The 23180-nt window shown below is 38.6% G+C and overlaps 1 protein-coding gene across 1 annotated transcript in view; it reads right to left on the bottom strand.

The window, feature by feature from the left end:
• Positions 1 to 18731, bottom strand: part of GUCY1A2 (guanylate cyclase 1 soluble subunit alpha 2) — a 132001-nt gene extending 113270 nt beyond the window's left edge. Inside the window, exons 1-3 of the mRNA XM_026045604.1 lie at positions 18676 to 18731; positions 14330 to 14451; positions 2357 to 3075 (exon numbers count right to left, since the gene is read on the bottom strand). Of these exons, the coding sequence (XP_025901389.1) occupies positions 2357 to 3058 (702 nt within the window). The 5' untranslated portion in view covers positions 3059 to 3075; positions 14330 to 14451; positions 18676 to 18731. The remainder of the gene's footprint in view (positions 1 to 2356; positions 3076 to 14329; positions 14452 to 18675) is intronic.
• Between the last annotated feature and the right edge of the window lie 4449 nt (positions 18732 to 23180).

The following is a 23180-nucleotide window of genomic DNA, read 5'->3' as shown; positions in this document are numbered from 1 at the left end:
AAAGTGTTTCAAAGCATTTTTTTTCTTTTTATTCTTATTCTTGAGGAAACTAAGAGATCTGAGCAGCTTAAAATCTGTGGAAGACTTATCTGGGATGTCTTCCTTCAATTACCATCTAAAGTAATCAAGTCTGAAAAGGGTTGAAATTATTGCCAAGTCAGAATTTTCTAGCAAATACTCAGAAATACATGGTTGTCAGTGGGACACAGTATGAACTGAAGAGAGRTGTGTTACAGTATTTCAAAACAGAGAAATATGAATTACAGCAGGATGTAGTAATCTACCCATCCAGTACTCAACTTTTAAACAAAAGTTGGCAAATTCAAAAGCATTTCAAAATGAGYGCCATTAATACTCAGAGCTTTGGGAAAACAACAGAACACAAAGAACATAARCCAAAGCTCACTCTATTTTGTATACCCAGCAGAAAATCAAGGACTTGAGCATGAGATAGAATAGTACCAAGTTCTTCCTCTCACAGTCTAGGACAGCAAGATGATTGTGACCTGTCTGAATATGTGAAACCTTTATTTTTGCAAATAAAGGGGATAACCAGTAAAATGCATCACACACTGACCCTTGTGTAAACTTACAGCTACTCACAGAAATAAACTTTTGGAWATTATTCATAACATGAGTGATTTAGGAGTAAATACCTTTGAAATTAATCTGACATTCTCAAATTAATTCCAGTGCCTGCAGCATAGTGTTTACCCCGCATTTCCTGCACCTCCCCAATATCCTTTTTTATTTCATTAACACCTTTCTGCTCCAGACACAATTTGTCTTCTAATTGCTGGCAGACAGAGAATTTCCTTTACTGCCATTTCCCTTTAATTGCTTCTCAAGAGTATCCAAATTGCTATTTCACTGTTATCCAGAGGCTTGCTATCCAGGGGCTGAACACTAAGACCCAGAACAGTCCSTACCTTAAGTGGCAACTAGCCCATAGCTGATTTGATTCATTACACACCTGGTCAAAACACGAGGTACAAAAAAGAAAAAAAAAAATGGTAATGCAAGGAGGTGCCTAAGGCAGCCCAGCTTAATGGCACAGAACAGGTTTCTGAAAACACAGTTGTTTTCCAAGCCATCTGCTAAAACCTGCTTCCAGCAAACTGCAAACTTCACTCCTTGCCACCTCTCCCATGGGCCACATGTGTCCAGACCTGTCCACCTAGGAGACTGGCAGGCTAATCCTTTTTTTTTTTCCCTTGTAATTAGGAAAACTGTGAGTCAAAAAAATGCCCAGCAAAAATAATTCTCACTCTTCAGGGTGCTTTACTGATAATTTGTAAAAGGCTAAAAGTTCTTGAAGGACTGAGACTCTGTTCTACAGCAGCACAGGGTTCCTAGAGAGATGGGCTGCCTATAAAGGAGGAAGGACATCACAAGCCTCCTCCAAAAGCAGACAGGGTTGTGGCTAAAAGCCGCTCAGATACAACATTTCTGAATTTCTCCCACAAGATATTCACATTTCCTCTTCATAATTATAGGATAGGAAGAGTTCCAGTACAGAGTCTGTAAAATAAACTCCCTTCTGGTTTTAAAAAGGCTGAATTACATCAATTCATACAAAATGAGAGGGACTAGTTTCTTCTCCTGGGGGAACATGTTGTTTCCAGGGGAAAATGAAGCAGAAACATTTTTACTGGTGCCAGAAAACAGGGCGAAARAGGAGCTGAAAATATTTCTAAAGAACCCAGTATGCAGTTACCATGGGAGTCTTTCTGAAGCTGTGGCCCAGCATAAGTAGGAAAATGGAGGTGGAGTTTAGCAAACCATTTCCAGACCACCTAAATCGTGACACTCTTAGTAAACTCTTAAAACCCTGAAAATCAACAATTCCTTCATATAGGTAACAGTATTTCCAAAGCACCCAAGCACAGGCTTTCAATGTAAGCATGAAGTACTTTGGTAAATAAAGCTGGAATCTCACTTAATGCCAATCTGCCATAATTCAAGGGTATATAATAAGACAAAATCCATCCAAAGTTATTTTTATTTCCCAGTAAATGGTTTAATATCTACTGCTGTTACCAAAATATTGCTGAGGTAAAATTCAGGGTTAGATATTGGCATTTTGGAAGTTCCCCACCCTTTGATTTAAATAGTATCACACAATTCTGCAGTGTAGAATTTTTCAGAACGGGAATGTCTGAACATCACACATGAGGCTTATAAATAATCTAGGAAAATACTTACTTGTCTGGGGAATACCACTTATCCTAGGTTTGGAAGGTGTTAGTGAGATTTCTGGAATACACAAGACTTGAGCTTCTTTCCAAATAAGTAAACCTCTCCCATTGCACATTCCAGCACACACACACCCCCCATTCCAAATTAATGCTCTTACCTTATCTTTATTCTCAGAGCCAGAATCCTCAAGTTTGGTCCGAATCACAAAAGGAGTAGATAATCTCATGAGGACTCGTTCAAACGTGGCACTGACCTTAGGAGAAACTATGTCAAAGCAGTCCTGGAATTTCAGTGTTTTATGAGTGTCACATCTGAGCTGCTTCCTAAGACCTTCTCCAAGCTGCAGAATCAACATGTTTGGATCAAACATCAGGTGGAAGGGGAAAGCTCTGCAGAAGGTGCTGATGCTGATCCTCAGGTCCAAGGGGGAATGGGATGTTCCTGGTGGAAGTGTTTTTGTGATATTTGCATTTTCRTGTTCCTTGATAAGGAAAGTCAGACAGCTACAGTTACCTGGGTTTGTCCCCTCTGAACACAGTTTATCACTAGTAACCTGCTCTACTTCCACTTCCAAGCGGTAAATTTTCTTTGCTGCCGCCTTTATCATTCCCATCATTGCAAATCCCACAATATGATGTGGGTGAAAGTAATGAAGCATGAGGTTGCCGTCGGTGAGCTCTTTGCATAGGAAAGAAGGGGATTCTAGGGTGGCCTGTCTTCCAAATGAAGTTCTAATGTGCTCCAGTAAAGCATCAAAGCCATTGAAGAAGTCTTGGAGGGTCCCACCTACAGCTCGAAGAACTCTCTCATTCTCATCAAAGCAGATATTGAAGAATTCTTCCCCAAACTTTTCTTGCATTTCCTCAAACTTTAAACCTATGGTAGAAAGAGACACTGATATAAGCAAAATTGTTTTACTACTGTGTAGCATTTTCCCTTGCTGTTTTCTTTTGCCTGGTATTTTTCAAAGTCACGTGAGAGTGGCTTCTCCTCTGTTCTACTTTTCCATCAAATACCCGCCCGCAGCACCTCTGTTTTCTTTGGTATTTGGGCATAGCCCCTGGCTCCCTGATTCACACTGCTTCATTCTTTTCTGCTTCCCACTTTATTTTCTCCTGCTTTCACTTTCCTGTCCCAGCCAACTGTTTGTGTGGCTTACATTTGTCTGCCTCCTTTTCCCTGCTGGAAGCCAGAGCACGTTATAATTTCCCTAGCTTTGCATATCACACACACTCCACTGTGTGAACACCCCTGCCAAGGATGCGCCGCTGCCAGTTTTGACCTCGTCACAGATGGGAAACTTCACGGTTCTACTTTTACAGCCTTTCCGTTCACTGCCTCTTCAAGGAAGCCAGTTCTTACCAGCATGGAAAATAAACCAGTGGGACTGAAAGCCAAGCACTGTAAAACACTCCAGTCAGATTATGCACTAGTAGCTGCTTTTCCTTTTTTCTTTTTTTGTTCTTCAAACAAATACCTTTCTCATTACAGGTAGTGGGAGCCACTCCTTTCTTCTTGCCTGCAAAGGAGAGCAAAATCTTTCTCTTTTAAACTTCTAAGTTCATGTATCTTTAAAAAAATCCCTGTCCCTTAGAGATACCTAAATTTCTAGTAGATGGTACAGTTCTACGCTACTTCACAATGTCACTTCAAGTCTCTATCACAGCAATTCGGAGAGTTTTGATTTACAGGAGTGGTAAGGCTGGTGTTCCACAGGAGGAGAAGAAGTATCAGCGATGGAATTCACACACAAAATGGTTGAGGTTGGAAGGGACCTCTACAGATCATCTAGTTCAGCCTTCCTGGAWACAAATGAATACCTAATTCTGCACTTATTTGTTATTTATGCCTTTAAAGACAAATTGAAAAAAATAATTTTAAGAGAGTTATTAAACATTTTCCTCTGTCTTATTCCAACATGGAAATRTTCTATTAATCTCATCTACATAAAATCACTACATCAAATAGMAGTTTGCCAAGCTTATCAGATATGTTTATGCTGTTCTAAGCCGTGATAGATGAGAAAAAAAAATACATCAACTGTATGCTGATCTAGCAAGAGGTTGCAAAGCAATCTGATAGGAGAAATAACAAAACAGTTTCCTCCAGTGTATTGAATTTATTACATATATAACAGGAACAGGCAAATACCTTAAACTGATCTTCAATATTCCAACAGAAAYGCAGGGCAGTAATTTATTTCCAAATGGCACAACAAGGCCTTTAATATAATTTGTATTCAGTATACCTTGTAACCCTGATAAAATCCTTATGGATCACTGAACTATTCCTTGTTTATTTACATTGCTTCCAGGCTGATAAATGTGGAAGAACAACGCAATTAGTGACTCTCATGCCCAGAGGAAAAATGGAGAACAGATGAAATCATTCATTTGTTGTTGCAGACAACAACCTTTGATCATCTCAAGGCAGTGTCTGAAATACCTATGCACACTGGTGTAATTATAATGATCAATATTTACAAAGTGTTCTATAGCATTACAAACCACATGCACAAATAGTTCTGTTTGGGCCTTGGATATGATTTAGAGCAGTTTAAAATTTGTAAAATTGCATATATAAGCAGGATAGCATGACAAAGCATATTTTCTGAGAAGAGCAATTATCTGGGTAAATCCTTCAGTATGGCATTATTCATAATGAAATCTGGTCACTAAGCTAGGTTAGTAGCCCTATTATTACAAAAATATTCCCAAGATCTTTTATGACCACAGATGGTCAGATCTGTGTCTGTGCCAAACGAAAGTACCTTTGGTGCACAGTGCCCCTAATCTCCTGGCTCAGAGGACAGTGTACAAGGTCCAGATTCAACACCATTATGTCTCCATATGACAGTACTGTAAGGTCTTCCACCAAAATACTCATTACAACCTGAAAAGAATTAAATTCTAATCCAAACCAATATTATTGCCATAATTAAACTCTCCTAACAAGGGTTAAGAAATTATCRTATTCTTATATAACTTCATGAACATACATATTTAAATCTTATTGTTAGTTAGAATGAACTGTGAAAAACTTTAGAAGAAGCAAGCATTTCAATGTGAACTGTCACATAACTGCAGCAGAGGCATCTAATGCACTAGGATAACAGAAGCCTTGAAAGTATAGGAAAAGGATGGTAACGGAAACACCAGGGCTTTTCATGAAAATCACCAAACACTGATACCGAACCATGTAACATCCTACAACACTGCCCAGAATGATAGTCTAGGCRGTGCTTTCTTTGTTCTRTATTATGAGACTACAATAAAACAARTAGTTGCTCTGGCCTCACTGATTCAAAATAGGGTAGAGGAAAAAATCACAACAGGAACTAATTTCATTGATCCCACATACATCACAGCCACACATTAAGTGCAATCTCATTATCACTACAAGGAGATATATCTTAGTACTAGGCCTAAAGTTTTGTTGCTTGTGTTTGACCAGTCCTGTTATCTGGCCCAGATGACTGGCTGTAAAATCTGAATGCAACATACTGACTCCAAGCAATATGAATTATACTATGAAATTCAGGTCAATGGCTTGGCTCTATACCACTTAAAAAAAAAAAAAAATTAGCCCTAAAGTGAGTTACACAAAATGCTAGCAGAAAATTAGATTATCTCTATTAGAAAAATAGATATGCCCACGGTAGGCCAAACTGCTGGTCTATCTTAGTCCAGAATTTTCTCTAGAAGAATAGGCATTACGAGATACTGAGAAAATGAAATAAAGTCAGACAAACCTCTAAAACAATCAAATATAATCTACCTATGGCAGAAACTTTCTTAAGCCTCACTAATTAGAGACGAATTTTTGCCCTGAAACACGATTACTTAAATCAAAACTCTTTAAATTTTTATAATTCAAATAAACACAAAGTGGCTCTTTCTGTACTTCTGCAAAGCTCTTGGTTTCAGTCACATAGTGGTGTGAAGTTGTGCAAAATACTTAATCTCAATTTTCACAGACTAAATCTTGCCCTTTATTTTAAAATAAATAATGAATAGAAGCATACATTTGTCTTCTATAAAACATTATGTTATATAACTTTCATCATAACCCTTTCATTTACTACCACATAAATGATCCCAGGCTTTTGAATATCTTCTGTGAAGTTCCTYCCCCATTATTTCCTATACTTACTGGAAATGTTTAGCTTTCAACAGAAAATGAAAATGACCATCATCATCATCAAAGAAATTGTCACAATGCACCAGATTGCTATTCAGCTGCTCAGAAATCTTATCTCAGCAATGACTGGTACCAGATGCCATAGAAGAACTGCAAAAGCTGATAGAAAATCATGCAAAAAAATGTTTTTAGGGAAGCTTCTTCTAACTGCTGCAATAAATGTTTGGCATGTTGGAGAGAACAGCTAGATCAGGCAATGTTTTTATTACTTACAAAAAATCCTGAAGTCAAAAAAAAATCCCCCAAAACTCCACAGGTTAACTATGATCTTTAAAATTTAAATTCAGATTTCCAAGTCAAGTATATTCACTATTTCCTGTGGTGCTTTTTCTTTTTTCATTTTGAGAAAGGTCAAAATCTCCAAAATGATCTTCTTCATAACTGTGAGGGTACAAATCTCCATAAACAGGCTACTCTTTTCACACTCTTCCTACCTTTAATTCTTTCTGTGCATCTTCATTTTGTTTTCATTTTAGGTTTGAAAAGCAGAGATTCAAACTGAAGATGGCATTCAAGATATGAGTCTATTTTCCCTTCACTAAAATGGAAGGCATTTTTTTTCAAAATGATTTATTATACTTTCCTGGAACACTAGTATTTTTATACTCACTTTGGATCACTATTGCACTCTGATCAAACCTTTCCATTCAGCAGTCCATAGGTAAGATCTACATGCATGCACGAGCCCTTCCAATACAAATACTACTGAACKCTTACAAATTTCTCTGCTTTGTAGTTTCTTTCCATTCCTTTTCCTTACAATGCCATTTGAATTCTAGTCTGTACTGAAGAAACATTAAATATGCACTTTATAAGATGGAAATCAAGAGGCAAAGTAACTGTAGAATGAAGATAATGCTGCAGGCCTTGATTATAAAGCACTTGGGGATTTATCACAAAAGTGCTACATAAGGTCTATTATTATCCTTTGAAAATGTATGTCAAAGACATTTAGATATATGTGTATACATTTGAGCCAGATCCAAAATTAGCAAAGCCTTTTAGCATAGGCTCAAATTAAATATTTCATTGAAGTGGAGCATAAATAAATGACTTCATACTATAATAAAATGCTAGTAAAAAGTCCATCATCATTTTCTTTTTGGCAATTCCTGTAAACTGTGAGCCTGCCACAAAAGTTCAAACTAATGCTGAATTTTAAAGTAATTAGTACAGAACTTTGTGGAGAAATTATGTAGGAATCTGCTCTTATTAAAGAAATCACAAATCATAGGYTCTTCAAAAATAAAAAGAAAATAAATGATGTGATCAAAATGTCAAAGCAATCCATTTGCTTGCAAAGCACACAGAAATAGTTACAAACCATCCAATTATTCCTTAAAGTAAATCATCAAGAACATTGTCACTGAGTGGCCAGCATCTGATTCCTTTGGCATACACAAACCCATCTTACCTGGGATTCCCATTAAGAATCTTTAAATGTAAATACTAGCAGGATGGGAGAMTTCAACAAGAATTTTCCACCTTCATTTATAGAAGATACCTCTTAAACTTATTTGGTCTAGACCATTTTTAGCGTAAGCGTTTATTTACATTTAGCATAAGATCTTTCAAACAGTCCTTTGGATGGAGACCCACGTAGCAGTTTAAGATTCCAAAGGATGATCTGTAGGTGGTAGGGGAACCAACATTCATCCTCTTATTAAAAAAAGACTTTGATGTGCACAGAGGGATGCTGAAGACACATTAAACAGAGCATGYGGCCTATCAGTGATCCTAGTGCAAATGTCTAACTACTATGTAAAGGTCTTTGATCTTACTTAATTATCATGAGGAATTTATAGCAGTCTGGGGAGGAACTCAGGTMTAACATTTTTATTATTTTGAGTGGTTGTATATAAACAAAATAACATCGTTTTATTCCTTCAGATATAGCTTTGACCCAACTATATAATTTGTACTGCACTTACTTTACAGCATCATATARGACCTGCCTATCTTTCAAGTTCTCATAAAATAAGGAGAGAATTATTCTTATAAAATATTCCTCACAWTTATTCACCTATAGTACTTTTGTCCAATTTTTAATAAGACATTTTCCTACCTTTTTCAAGTGAGGTTCTCTGCCAAATGAGAAAAGTATTCCTGTAATTATCACTTCATAGTGAGTTTCCCTGTGCTCAGATGCATATAAGAGATTCTGCCTCAAATTACTGACACAGTTCAGCTGAACTATGAAGAATAAGCAATGTTCTTTTCCACCCCCAAACATACAGCGCTTTCAGTAACAGCCAGTTCTGCAGGCTGTGAGCTGTAAGAAGCAGGAGTATGATCATATTGTGCCCCCTTCACATCTTGGAAACTTCACGGCTTACATTTGCGCAGGTTTTATTAAACAAAAACAGCAATCAGTAGGTTGATAATTCCTAGATATAAGACAGTTTCAGTTTGTTTTGTACCAACTCTAGAGAGCAATCAGTGGTATGAACTGAGTTTCAAATTTTGCTTTTGTATTAAAATAAAGAAATATGTCATTGAATCCACACAAGGAAAATAATTTCTTCAGTTTTAGAAAAGGATCAATTACAATGAAATCTAAAAACACTTCCTGAAAAAATGCAAAAATCCTCTCTCATAATTCCTTACAGATATACAGATACAGATATACAGATACAGAACCCTTACAGGCTCAACTTGATTAAATACAGAAATACAATGCTACTTGAGACATCATAAAGTTTCCAGGACATCTTACAAAGGTCTATCCCATTGTTATATGTGCCAAGATATGAGATTTATGGAAGACCTTGGCCATTTTTGAAGCATTGATTGAGGCCACACATCACACCCCACAGCACCTAAAAAGATGACAAACACGTACATATAGGCAATGAATCATGCCTAAAATGTCTTCTACTTTATAAACAGACTTTTGCAAGATGTCAATGTATATCATAACTTTAAACTGTTCATTATCTGCCGGTAGTTTATCTGCTTTCTAATAAGTAATTGTATTTTTAGACGAGTAGGAAGCTCAATGCCATTTGTCTTCTAATTTAGATACATTCATCTCAATTTTGAAATCACAGAAATTAAACACATTTTGTTTATATTGTTTTTATACTGTCAGTACTGCATAACATCTACTAAGTAAAAGGAGTCCTGTGTGCATAGTTTGGGAATCCACTGAAAGTAGTTCCAATACTAATAAAATCCATTAGTATCGTCAGTCTTTTGGGCCATGTAACATTTCCTTCTGTGCCAGTTATAAACTAACAACTTTAAATATAAATCAGGATTTGTATCCTAAATTAGTTGCATCCTCAAGATTATCCCTGACAACTTTATATATAAATCTAACAACTTTAAATATAAATCAGGAYTTGTATCCTAAATTAGTTGCATCCTCWAGATTATCCCTTACTCAGCTCAGGGAAAGAACAATGGGGTATGAACTTCTATATCTTAACTATATAAACATTTACAGTTTTCAGACACCTGCTGAGCAGTCACTGTGCCAGAAGCTTGTCCTTATTTTCCAGTTGTATCACCTGGACTAATCTCTCTGCAGACTAACAGCTGTTTCAGCACCACTTCTAGAAGCAAAATCCAGAGGACAAGCCTTATTAACAATCTGCAAGTTAAAAACATCTAACAGGAAAAAATATTTGCAATATATTCATCTCTACAAGTGGAGCTGATTGAGCAACTATTGATGTATGCTGGGAATTTAAATAAGATTTTGAGTCAAAATTTTCTAACAGATACAAAAGAATTGTGTTGCACAAATCATTTCTCCAATTAAAAAAAAAAAAAAAGAAGAAATTGCAAACACTTTCTCTGCATCTTAAATAATGGAAATGTATATACGTGCAGTTACTTCTCCAGGACCTCCTTGATGAAACAACTGATATAAATTCATTTGTAACTTCAGGCTCTGTGTCTAAGGTCTCGTTAGTGTTATTTATGCAGTACATAAAGCACAGTGCTGAAGAACATACAGTTTAGATAGTGTAGTCCAAWATACAAATATACTCTTTCTTCCATGTCACTAAAGACTGGGTATAAATCTCTGTATCTACTTTGCAAGTTTCGCACATGGGAAGATAGATTTTTTTAAATGAGATATTTATGAATTTAGGTTTCTTTTCATTTTTACTGTCAAAAGCTACAACACAGTTCCCTCTACCTGACAAACTGTAAAAAGGCCCCAAAGGACATCGTGATGGCATTTAAAGGAAAACACGTATTTGTTCACAAAGCTCCCTTTCTTTATTGCAAAGGACTGAATTAAGAGTGAAGAGTTGCCCACTTCCAAAGACTACACTAATTGTAGGCAGTGTTTTCCAACATTATATGGGGAGGTGAAGTGAAGGGTCTACATTTTTCTAAGTATATTAGGATGTGATACCATATAACATATTACAATTACATAATGGGCAATAACTTCCCAAGAGATATGCAGAAGAGATGTCAAGAAGTCTTTATATCCCAAAATAATCTAATGATTAAAAAAAAAAGTTTCATCCTAATCTTTTAATCAATGAAGGTTAAACTTGCAACTACATTAAAGGTCACTAAGGTCTCTGACTTACTGCAGCTAGCTGGAATAAAGCAAAATACACACCCTAATCTTACTTCAAATAAGTCATTTTTATTAAAGTGACAAAAGTAAGCCAAAACAAGATCTGGCCGTCATTGCTCAAAGTGCTGATGTACAAACAAATAGTATGTAAGAAAACTTGTCTTGAGAAGGTTAGAATCTAAATAGGCAGCACTGATGTATGGTTCAAAGGACAAATGTACATATGTATATATACACACAAATGGGAAACTGAGGCACAAAGAGAATAAAAACTTGTCAAAGATCAAATAAGAAATCTCTTCATATACAGTCTTTCCCTTTAACACACCTCAGTATAAATTTGGTCAGTTGAAAAGTAGTAGACATCTATATAGTATGCTTCATAATACTTTTTTTTAAAAAAAGAAGATTAACAGTACAAAGCTTCTCTGAACACAGTCTCACTAGCCCACTGAAAACTAGCCCATTGAAGTATTTGGGACAAAAGTGTAAAACACATCTACACTTATTCTTTGACATACTTTACTTCAATCTAGGGAATTTCTAACAACTTCCTTAAAGGACAAGATTTCTTTCTCCTTCTGTCCAGCTTCCAATATTCTGTTACTTGTTTTTCTTTTGGAATATATGAAGCACGTTGTAAAAAGTATGTCTGTATAAACCAAACAAAACAGAGTCCCTCATAAAGCTGCTTGGACTATTTTGGAAAGGATACAAAATTAAATATTCCAGCCACTAAAACTGCAAAGGAAAGTTTTGTCATTGATCTGATATCAAACAGTGTACAGCTTTGGAGCGTGATGAAGGTGTCTCTCAATTACAGTGAATGAAAGCAGGAAGAGCTCTAGTGATGTCTGGGGCTGTAGCAGGAGATCTMAGCGAAGAGATAAGGAGCATCAGGTCCCTTCCTGCACACACTTCTGGAGATAATTTGACATGAGGCACATTCCAGGATTCATATCATACAGATACATGCATCCAGTTGCATGTGTACCATGTTGTGAGCAGCGTAAGCACCAGGACCACAGGGCAGAGCATCTGTTCAGTCTTCCAGGCTTACTACTGACCTCAGCATTTGTGTCTTTTGATGACTAAGGAATGCCAAATGACAATTTTAGAGGCATTTACTGGGTCAGGAGAGGTGAAACGTGTTGGCATTATCTAAAGCAAAGGCAGTAGGAGGTTGTTTTCAAATGTCTCTAAAAAAAAAAAAACTTTCTTCCAGGTTTACAGATCGACTTAAAAGCTAGACCTCTGCCTAAGGTCAGCAGGGGCAGAGCCGAAGTGGTTAATTGTGGGCCATGCAAAGCACAAGGCTAAACATTGGCCCCTATCAAGAACAGGCCCAACTCTTGGACTGCAGAACTCACAGAATCCCAGACAGCAAATCCTTTTAACCACCCATATAAATAAAATGAGAGCAGGATTTGGTTCAACAGTTTCTCTAACTGCCATCACAGTTGATTTCACTTTTGCCTTCTGTCTAAGCAATCCCCACTGCTCTAGGTATATACCCCAGTGATTACTTCCTTCTCACATAAGAGATTTTCTTTCTAATCTTTATTCAATCAGAAAAATAATTGTACATGTGAAAATTAATTAGGCAGCCTCCATTAATTATTTACCTGTTGTGACAGGAGACAGCAATTAAAATGTAGAAGCTGGTTTGAGTATTCTTACTCTTATATTCCTGTCCCATACAAGCGAGAAAGAATTTAAATTCTCCCACTGAGCCAAACATGCAAGGTGACAAGTCCCATCTCTTCCCATGAATCCCAGTGCTGTTAGAAGGCACTCAGATCCTCCCTGGCTGTGCTTAGCGTCAGCTGTTTTACACCCTACGCAACCTGTACGGGTGCAGTGAGTCTGTTGGCACCCTTGGATGGCAAATGACACTGTTTTACTGCTAACACTTGGCAGCAGTGGCCACACACACAGGGCAGCTCCGCTGCTGCTCAGCTCATCAGCTTGACCTCAAGACCGAGCTCAAACACACATAACACTCAAATTCATATCAACGAGTAACATGGTCACATTGGTTTTTGCTATCAGATGGATAACTGCAGGCAATTAATATACAAGGCTCCTTAATGTCTAAGCACTTAATAAAAAAGTTATTATCGGCCAATACACTCCTGAAAGTAGAGCTATATAACTCAATTCTACTACACCGTAAATGACTATCACACCTAAGTCTGCAATTAGTCCTTTGAAATAATTTTCTTTAGCGGCAGTTGGTGCTTTTCCCCTTTAAAAATACCTTGCAAAAGCTAGGTAGCTGCCCACATGGTTAAAGTTCAACCTGTAAAGTTCATGATAAAAAAAAATCCAATACTTTATTTCACAGAAGTGAAATGGTTAAACCAGGCCCAGATGAAAATTGAGTTTTCAGTAGCAAGTTTTTCATCTCTTTTTCTTTCCTTTCCTTTTCCTTTCCTTTTCCTTTCCTTTTCCTTTCCTTTTCCTTTCCTTTTCCTTTCCTTTTCCTTTCCTTTTCCTTTCCTTTTCCTTTCCTTTTCTTTTCCTTTTCCTTTCCTTTTCCTTTTCCTTTTCCTTTCCCATTTCCTTTTCCTTCTCCTTTCCTTTTCCTTTCCTTTCTTTGCATTTCATGGTGGCCTGAATCAGCAGCACAAGTCAGACTGAAAAGCAGTAAAACTTACCAACAGCTCAGGAAAGACAGCAATCTGGAAAAAATCATACAAATGAGGCAAATGACCAGCTACCTAATTCCAAGACTAAAATTTAAAGTAGAAGTACTTTTTTTTTTTTCATTAGCTCTCTTTTCAAACACTGACACTTTCATATCTCAGTTCAGTTACCTGCACAGAACAGATGGCTTCTCATGAAAATCCAGAGCAGGTGTTCATATCACAGGAAGACTTGATTCCCCAGGTAATTTCCAGGAGTTTCTTGGGAAACACTAGTGTGATCTAAGACTGCATCACTTCAGTAATGGATAATGTCATCTTGAAATAGAACATTCCTAAAAGTTTGCTACCTCAAATATGCTTCAACATAAGTATAAGGTTCCAAAGTTTCATGTCTCATGTACATCCCGCTGTACATTTCCTAGGCCCTATATCCACCAGGCCAATAGTCTGAGATAACTGCAAGACTAAGGCCTGCATAGACACAAATATATTTGAACTCAAAGACTTTGAAATTTTGTTTCAGTACATACAGTACATACACTTTCACTGAAAAATCCATCTGGATTGTTTCAAATGAGCAAAATATGTGTAGGAAAGATAGATGCAATACCAGCACACTGGTGCTTATTTTATAAGTTTCCTTTGTTGGAACAAAAATTTCATTGTTGATTAAGAKGCACAGCAAGCCCTCCTTCTAGCTACAAAAAACAAGTTCCCTTGAAAATATACATACCAAGCACATTAGCTGTGCACTGGAGAATTCCTGAGACATCTTCTGTTTCCTCATTGCCAGAGCAGTCTGTGTAGGAGCATCTATTCGATATATTGTGAAAGTTCTTTTCTGCATCCCTGTAACTATAGACAAAAAGGAAAAAAAAWWTCCTTATATAAATGCAAGTTAGAAAAGAATCTTGCAGAAACACAAAAACATGGATGTTTGAGATTGGAAGAGACCTCTAGAGATCATCTAGTACAACCCCCCTGCTCGAGAACATGTAGCACAGGATCACATCCAGGTGCCTTTTGAGTATCTCCAAGGATGGAGGCTCCACAGGCTCTCTGGGCAACCTGTTCCAGTGCTCTGTTACTCTTACAACTTTTCTTGACATTCAGACAGAACCTCCTGTGTTTCAGTTTTTGTTCATTGCCTCTTGTCCTAGGGATGCAGGTCTAGTTTGTGTCAAAGAAAAGATAGGTTCTGACGTCTCTTCTTATCTGTCCTATAGGATTCTGCATGTAGTGGCTAAGCCAAAAAATTTAACTGATGATTAATTTTGAAAGTGAGTTCAAATTTCAACTGTCTTGATCCTGTTCCCACTCATATCAGACAGTGTATTTAGCAAAGCTGAATAAGCTCTTTGCCACCCTCATCTTCTCTCCTTCATTACCCTCCTTCCTTTGTGCATAAACACATGTTGATAACATCTCATTAGTAGCCAGGGTATCTGTAGTATCACACTGGTATCTGGAGTACTCTCTGTAATGAAATTAGAGACAGTAAAAAAAAATCGTACAAAAGCGCTTGATATCAGACGTATCTGTTTTATACATCACCTCCATTGGGGTATTTTTTATATTGTACATTAAATTCAAAACAAGATGTTTATGACACAATGGCGAGTATCTAATAGGAAGAATAAATCTTCCTGATATAGCTGTGCTACATTAAATTAGCATTGCATATATAAAATCTAGGTTTCTCTGTGGATTATCTTCTGAAAACATCTCAGCAAAGAGAATATTGTCAGTAACACTCACTGTGCTATCAAGGAGTTTGTTTAATAGCCCGCTACAAAGAAATTAGAAAGAATACCACTACTGAGAAAAGATACAGGGCTGTGCTCAGAACAACAAGAAAGTTCCTACCATCTAAATTATTCTATCTGAATTAGTTTTGCTGGATTCTTTTTCCTTAATTCAACAGAAACAGAAGAGAAACTTAAACTTTGTTTTTGAAAAAAAACAAAGCTTTAGGCAGGTGCTTAAGAAGACTGAATTGGAACACAAGTGAAGAAAATGTGATGCATCCAAACTATCATTACAAGTTATAGATACAACTCTAACATTGTCCTAAAAAAAATAAAGAATAAAAAAAAAATTAAAAAGCTGCTTCTAATACACCTAAGTACCCCAACCCAATCTTAGGTAGTGGTATTGTAGGATCTGGAGACAGGTCAAAATCATGTTCTCAAATGTCTGCATTTTCCATCAACTTGAAAAAAGAAGAAAAAAAAAAAAACTGTCTATCCACAGCTTGGGAAGCCCCATGCTGGTCTCTAAAGAAAAACGCAGCTTAAATTCTTCTATATTGCCTGGGCCCTATACAAAAGTATGATCTTTCTCTTTTTCTTGAATCATGTTTAAATATTTGTTCCTAAACATTTACCCTAGGAATATCAAATTCTATTTCCTATTTCACTGGGTGTTTCTGTTAGACATTTACATTTGCATTCCATGATTCCCAAATCTCTGGAGACTGTCTCTCAGGTCTCTCATGAAGGGGCAAGGAAAGAATTATCCTTCACTGCCAAAAGAGGCTCTAAAGGAAGTGCCAGAAAGGAACCCCAGCAGCTGAGGAGAGGGCTCTTGAATCAGTTACAGCGAGAGGAAGGAGGACCCTCATTGCTTAACTCAGTCAAACTTGTTTGTCCAGAAAGCTTGTGGACTCTCCATCCTTGGAGATACTGAAAAGCCAACTGGACACAATCCTGGGCAGCATGCTCTAGGTGACCCTGCTTGAGCAGGGGCATCAGGTTGAACAATCTCTGGTGGTCCTTTCTAACCTCARCCGTTCTGTGATTCTGTGAAACTTGTTGGGGAGCTTTAGGACCTGAGCCCAGGCCATTTGTGAGCAGGTGCTCAGACACTGGTACTCAGTGCTCCAAGACTGGGTTATGGAGGATAATAAAGGAAACCTTGGAGGGTTTCTGAAGCACCCTCAGGCAAAAGGGACAGAAGAGCTCGATTCAGCAAGGCTGAGCTTTTCCTGCTCATGGAGGCTGGGCTGCCACCCCACACACAAGTCATTCCTGAGAAGCCAAAGCTTTGGTCATCTTCACCATGCCCAGGCCACTGCCCAGCACGGCTGCTGCAAGCCCCAGGTCAGAGGGTACTGATATCTTGAGCTTGACCTCCTGCTTCTGCTCACAACCTTATCTAGGTTGTCCTTAGCAGCACAGGGCATTGCTGTGTACTGAAATCAATGCACACTCCAGGCTGCATCCAGCCTAGCACACAAATAGGTCTTTTCTGGTGCTGAGGTTCACTGGTTCACCTTTAGTTACGTAGAGGYTCCTGAAAGATGCCTGGAGTGGATGCACAGACTGTGCACCAGGCATGAGAACAGTCCCCAGCCTGCGCTGCCCCAGGCCAGTGGTGCAAAACATTTGGCAGAGGGTGAGCTCACCCCAGTCAAATCTGCTCCAGCAGCTGCTCGGCAGTCAAACCTCAGYGCCCAGAAATGCTCCTTGCTCTGGTTAGTTCGCTAGCACCAGGCACAGAAACAAGACAGACCCTTAACAGAGTGYAGGTTACAGGCTCGTGAGCAGTGTGTGATCCACAGCAGAGCTGGAAGAGCCTGGGCCACTGGGGCAGCAAAAGTGTCTAGGGGAGACTAGGCTCATTCTTGCTCAACCACAACATGGTCTGGTGCACACCAGAAGCAAGCAAAGTAGCATGGGCACCAACTCCCAACTGAGTTAAGGTTTACAAATGCAAAGTGCATCCCATTGGTAACAACCACAGGACAGGGCAAATACAGACATAGAAATGACTTTAACAAATTTATAATGACATTCAAAAAACTGAAGTGTATGGTAAGTCACAGCAATCACAGATTTTTGCAGAGTCTTGTTTTTAAACTTTCTYCACTCAAATAAGCGAATCTAAGTGCCATGTGGCCATAAATTAAAAGCTGCATTGTTATTGCACACATACATTTCCCAGGGTGCTGTGTCTCATCCACTGAAACCTCCTAACAGGAAATTTAAAGCATTTTTTTTCAGCAACTTTTCAGCAACTGAAAAAAAATACTTCACCAGAAGGCTTCTCCCCCTGCTTGTGCCACAGTGGATATCATAACTACCTGCAATGAATGGCTCCCTCAGGTGCCAGCCAGACGTGCTATCACTATAAATGTCACCTACCAAGCTCAAGCTCCATTTGAATTTTAACCAAACACTGGAAAACAGACAAGGACAATTCCMTTCAGTGCACCGAGCTTCAAAATTATGCCATAAATTCTACAAAGACCCTTAATGCAGCTTGAAAAAAAATTACTGTTGCATCTGTGTAATTAGATTCAGAAGAGGACAGTATTCTTCATTTGCCATATGGCAGAGGAGCGTAATGGCTATAGACATGCAGCCACTGGACTCTGACTGTTAGGAATAATAAAAGTTATCTCTGACAATATAATACTTGTGCAGGTAAGGAAATGGCTGACAAGAGATTATTTTAATCAATGGGAAAACACCTTAGATTTTCATGATATTACTTTCTGTTTACTCCTCAGTCATATATTAATTTTCTCAACCAACTGTCAGGCAACTTTCAGTCCTGTTTCTGCAAAAGCCTGTAAATATGCAACACTGTAAGTCTTTAATAAGTTGCAAGATTTTGCAAGTCTCACCTCAGGTCATAGCATCTCAGCCCAGGAGCTACCATTTGCTGTAAATTTGGGGTTGGATTTTATTGCATTGCATTGTGTTGAGTTGGGTTTGTTTTTTAACACTGTATCCCGGACTAAGATAAGACAGAAGCAAAAGTAATATATAAATAATTTGTACAGTCCTCTCAGGTGGCTCAATGAAAAGCAAATTTGGACAGATTTAGTGCTTTTACAGATTCCCTGTTCTTCTGGCATAGGAAATCTCACAGTTAACGGAGAACTCCTTCTCTAAAGGAAGTGCATGGAAGCAGGATTGCAGAGTAGTTTATCATTAATATCTGTGATGTATATGGTTACTCCAGAGCAATTTTAAGAATTTGTGAGCAAAATTAAAGAGCGTATCAGTGRCATAGAAAGCACAGAGGGAAAAGTTACCACGCACCTTTCTCTGACCTTGCATTAACACTTACCCTATAACTTGATGCTCAAAATACTCCAATGTCCTTTGAAGAGTCTGACGAATGGTCTGAGGCTATAGAAGAATAAGAAATAAAAATCATAAAATTAGAGTGGCATGATATAGTTTAATTAACATATATTTTAATGCACTATTTTTTCCAGTTTTATTTTTCTTCATCTCCCATCTGCCAGGTGCCCATAAGAGTAATGGATATGAAATATTCTGGCCTTATATTCTACTTAGTGAGAATTTAAATAGGAATGAATTACACGATACAAAGATTAATACTGCTTATAAGATAATAACAGACACAATTGTGCAGAATAAAGGGACACTTTACTGTGAGCTTGCACAGACTTAGCACCTATCAATAATATCATCTTTCTCTTAAAAATGATCTCTTTTTTCTTTTTAAATTTATTATTAATTTACTCTCAAGAAAATGCTCTTTTACGGAGATGTAAGGATCATCTGGAAAAGCATTGTGTCYTAAAACTTCGCATACTCTGAGAATTTTGTATCAAAGAATATTTTAAAGATGTCATTRCTTTGGCTTTCCTGACCAGCTGTGAATCTCAAACCACCAACACAGTCAAGTTCATCAAACAAAAATCATGAAGCATTTCTGCTATTTTATTTAAATACATGTTCACCAGACTATGTATGATCATATATATGTTAATTTTTATTCTTACTGTTACTACTACATATGCGGCTGCTATTATTACTATTATTTTGAAATTAACTCTTGAGTGATCTTTGGGTGAATCAAGCAAGTATGAAATCCATGCCATTCCCTAAAGAATTTCCTAAGGTATTATGACATTTCATCTTTCCAAATAACCAGCTTGTGCTAACTCTGMAGTTTTTGACCTATCCATTTTGTGCCAATGATTCAACAAACAAACCCAATGTGGGCTTATAAGCCTTCCTTCTGGATTAAAGACACAAATAGTTTGATCAATGTTTTTGATCAAATGACATATTTTATTCTAAAATCACGATCAGCTTTGAGAATTTCAAATTTTGATGAGCACAGACTCAGCAGTTTATGAGCTGCCCTTTCTCCTTTCACCCATATGTTGGCAAGAGAGGAGGTACCTTCTTTGACAACAGTGGAAATTAAAAAGAAGCCTCTATCAGATTGTTATATATATCAGCCTATATTTGTACAATTGTAAATACTTTTTATTTACAAAGTATAGGGACCTGTTTGCCCTTCTGAACTCAAACATGTAGAAATGCATGCCCTTACAAAAGCAAGCTCAGAATAGATGTAGACCTCGAAAGACACTTTTTTTAAGTTAATTCTGTACCAAGCAATTACTTCTCTGCAGGAACTAAATTTCCTACATTAGAAGGCTCTAGAAGTTACATGCTCTCTTTCAAACTGCAGTGGAAGCACCATATAAGTGAAACCATCAGAAGAAAGAACATGAAAAAAACATCCTCTKCTCGGTAGTACAGCAAGCATTTAACTCCTTAAGGCCTGATGGGCTACAAATTTGGCACATTCTCACAGAGACTTAGAAGCTTTCCTGTGCCCAGCAGGCACAAAAATCAATTTTGCCATATTGAAAAAACACATTTTCCCACTACAGCAAACAAATAAAACACCAATGGCTTCAAGAGGTCCAGAAAGCTGCCATCTCCCATCTCCAAGGCACATTTCCCTCCACCTCACTCCCTATCCATAGACCACAAGTACTCCATCAATACCTCCTCTGATATGATATGGAAATGGGGACAGGTTTTTATTGTGATATTAAATCTCCCTTCTGGTTCCCACAAAGTGCTTTTACAGCAAGATCACGGAAGGCAGGCACCACCAGCAAAGAGGAGGGAATGCAGCATTTCCTCTTCTAGGGAAGTTCTGCTGCTTAGTGACACTCCGAGTGATTTCCCATCGCTTGTCCCTGCCATCCTCATACCCAAACCACAGATGTTACACTCCCTCTCCCAAGGAAAATCCCTTTTCAATACCCCAAGATACGACCCTATTTGTAATCTCCAAATACTGAACAATCTTTATCAACACATCTAACTTGGGCAGCACTGAATGAAGCAAGAACAGTCCACATATTAACTATCTCTTCTTCAAGCTAACCTGTTTGCCAGGCTATTGCCAGACAGCTGTAACCAATCTTATGAATCCATATCCCTGTTTACTGGCATTTCCCATTAGATCCTAGATATGAGGTTCAGACAAAAATATGATGTATGATTAAAACACTGCTCATAGGCAATATGCCGTGTAATACACTCACAGATAATATGAAAACTGACCTGAAGAGTCAGTCTTTCTTCATTTCTGACAAGAACAATTATGGCATGTCACTGTGCATGGTTAAAATGCCACTGTGCTCACCTCCTCAGTTTGCTCTATTTCATTACTGGTGAATGTGATTTTAATATAGATGTAATTTTCTAATTATGGGCCATATTGCTATGACTAAACAAAAGTGAGAGGARATATCTGACTCCTGTTTACAGTTGCCTACATGGGCAGCTCCATGTATTTCTTCCTCTACTAACCATAGAAAAAGCAGGTAGGAAAACATTTCTGCTTCTCCTCTGCATCCAACAGCAAGGCTTGATGGAGACAAAACAGATAAACCTTCTTCTGGTAGCATGATGCACATCACTTCTCCTAGAAGCATTGCTTGGGAAAGGTAAGRCACGGCCTTTACAGCCTCTGCACCACAATGTATATCTATTCCAAACAGGTACATGGTGGCCCTATTTTTCAGACCTATTAACTTAATTGAAGTTTGTATAAGTGCAGTTGCATATCATCCATCCTGTCCCTTTGGCATCTTGTGATAACAGGTTAGTACTGCAGAAGAAACTACATGGTGCAGGAAGCCCAAGCAAGAAGAGCACCCAGGTACATAGGCAGGTTCTTCTTAATCCTAACAGGACTTCAAGGATTTGAATGGTTCTCACAAGGGACTTCAACCACCCTGATATCAGCTGGAATGACAACCCAGCTAGGCACACACAGTCCTGGAGGTTTCTGCAGTATGTTGATGATAACTTCTTGACACTGACTGTGAAGGAGCCAAGGGGAGAGGTTAGCTACTGGTCCTGGTACTAACAAATAACAAATCTCACTGTTGGAGATGTGAAGGTGAGGGGTAGCTTTGGCTGCAGTGATTGAGCTGGTGGAGTTCAKGATCCAGGGAGGAGGTAGCAGGGCTGTAAGCACCCTTATAGCCATGGACTTCAGGAGGCTGAAGCCCAGCTTTGGCCTCTTCAGAGATCTTCTTGGAATCCCATGGTCTAGGGCTCTAGAAGGAAGTGGGGGTCAAGAGGGCAGGTTAGTTTTCAAGCAGCACTTCCTCCATGCTGAGGATTGGTGCATTCCTATGAGTAAGAAGTCAGGCAGGGCGGGGATGAGGAAACTCTTGGCAAAATTCAAGCAGAAGAAGGCAGTATACAGAATGTGGAAAAACAGGCCCCTTGCAGGGATGTAAGAATGCAACAAGGAAAGCTAAGGCACATTTGGAACCAAATCTGGCAAGGGATGTTAAAGATAACAAAAAGAGCTTCTTCAAATATATCAGTGGCTGAAGGAAGATCAGGGAAAACGTGGGTCTGCTCTCAATGGGGTGGTTGCCCTGGTTATGAAAAAACAGAGGAAAAGCAGAGTTACTGAATGCCTTCTTTGCTTCAGTGTTTACCAAGGGTAGCCTTTTGGAATCCCAGATTCTAGGGACAAGAGAAGAAGCCTGGAGAGAAGAAGACTTGCCCTGAGTAGAGGAAGATTAGGTCAGAGAGCACTTAGGGAAACCTGATTCCCACAAATCCATGGACCCTGATGGGATGTAGCCAAGAGTGCTGCATGAGCTGGCAGATGTCATAACTCAGCCGCTCACCACCATCTTTGAAAGGTCCTGGAGAATGGGAGAGGTGTCAGAGGACTGGAAAAAAGCCAACCTCACTCCAGTCTTCAAAAAGGGCAAGAAGGAGGACCTGGGCAACTACAGGTCGGTGAGCCTCACCTCCATCCCTGGAAAAGCGATGGAACAGCTCATCCTGGCTGCTGTCTCCAAGTGCATGGAGGACAAGAAGGTGACCAGGAATAGGCAGCATGTATTCACCAAGGGGAAATCATGCTTGACTAACCTGATAGCCTTCTATGATGGAATGACTAGCTGGATAGATGAGGAGAGAGCAGTAGATGTCATCTATCTGGATTTTAGTAAGGCTTTTCACATCGTCCCTCACAGCATCCTCCTGGGCAAGCTCCAGAGGTATGGGATAGATGAGTGGACGGGGAGGTGGACTGAGAAATGGTTTGATGACAGAGCTCAGAGGGTGGTAAACTGTGGCGCTGAGTCCAGTTGGAGGCCCTTAGTTAGCAGTGTCCCCCAGAGGTCAGTCCTCGGTCCGGTCCTGTTCAACTTATTCATTAACGACCTGGATGAAGGGCTGGAGTGCTCCCTCAGCAAGTTTGCTGATGATACCAAACTGGGAGAAGTAGCTGATAGCCCTAAGGGCTATGCTGCCATC

This window comes from Nothoprocta perdicaria, unplaced genomic scaffold, assembly GCF_003342845.1.
Source record: "Nothoprocta perdicaria isolate Ctin4 unplaced genomic scaffold, notPer1 scaffold_404, whole genome shotgun sequence".
NCBI lineage: Eukaryota > Metazoa > Chordata > Aves > Tinamiformes > Tinamidae > Nothoprocta > Nothoprocta perdicaria.
Note: the sequence above shows the minus strand (reverse complement) of the source record. Positions and strands in the feature narration are given on the sequence as shown.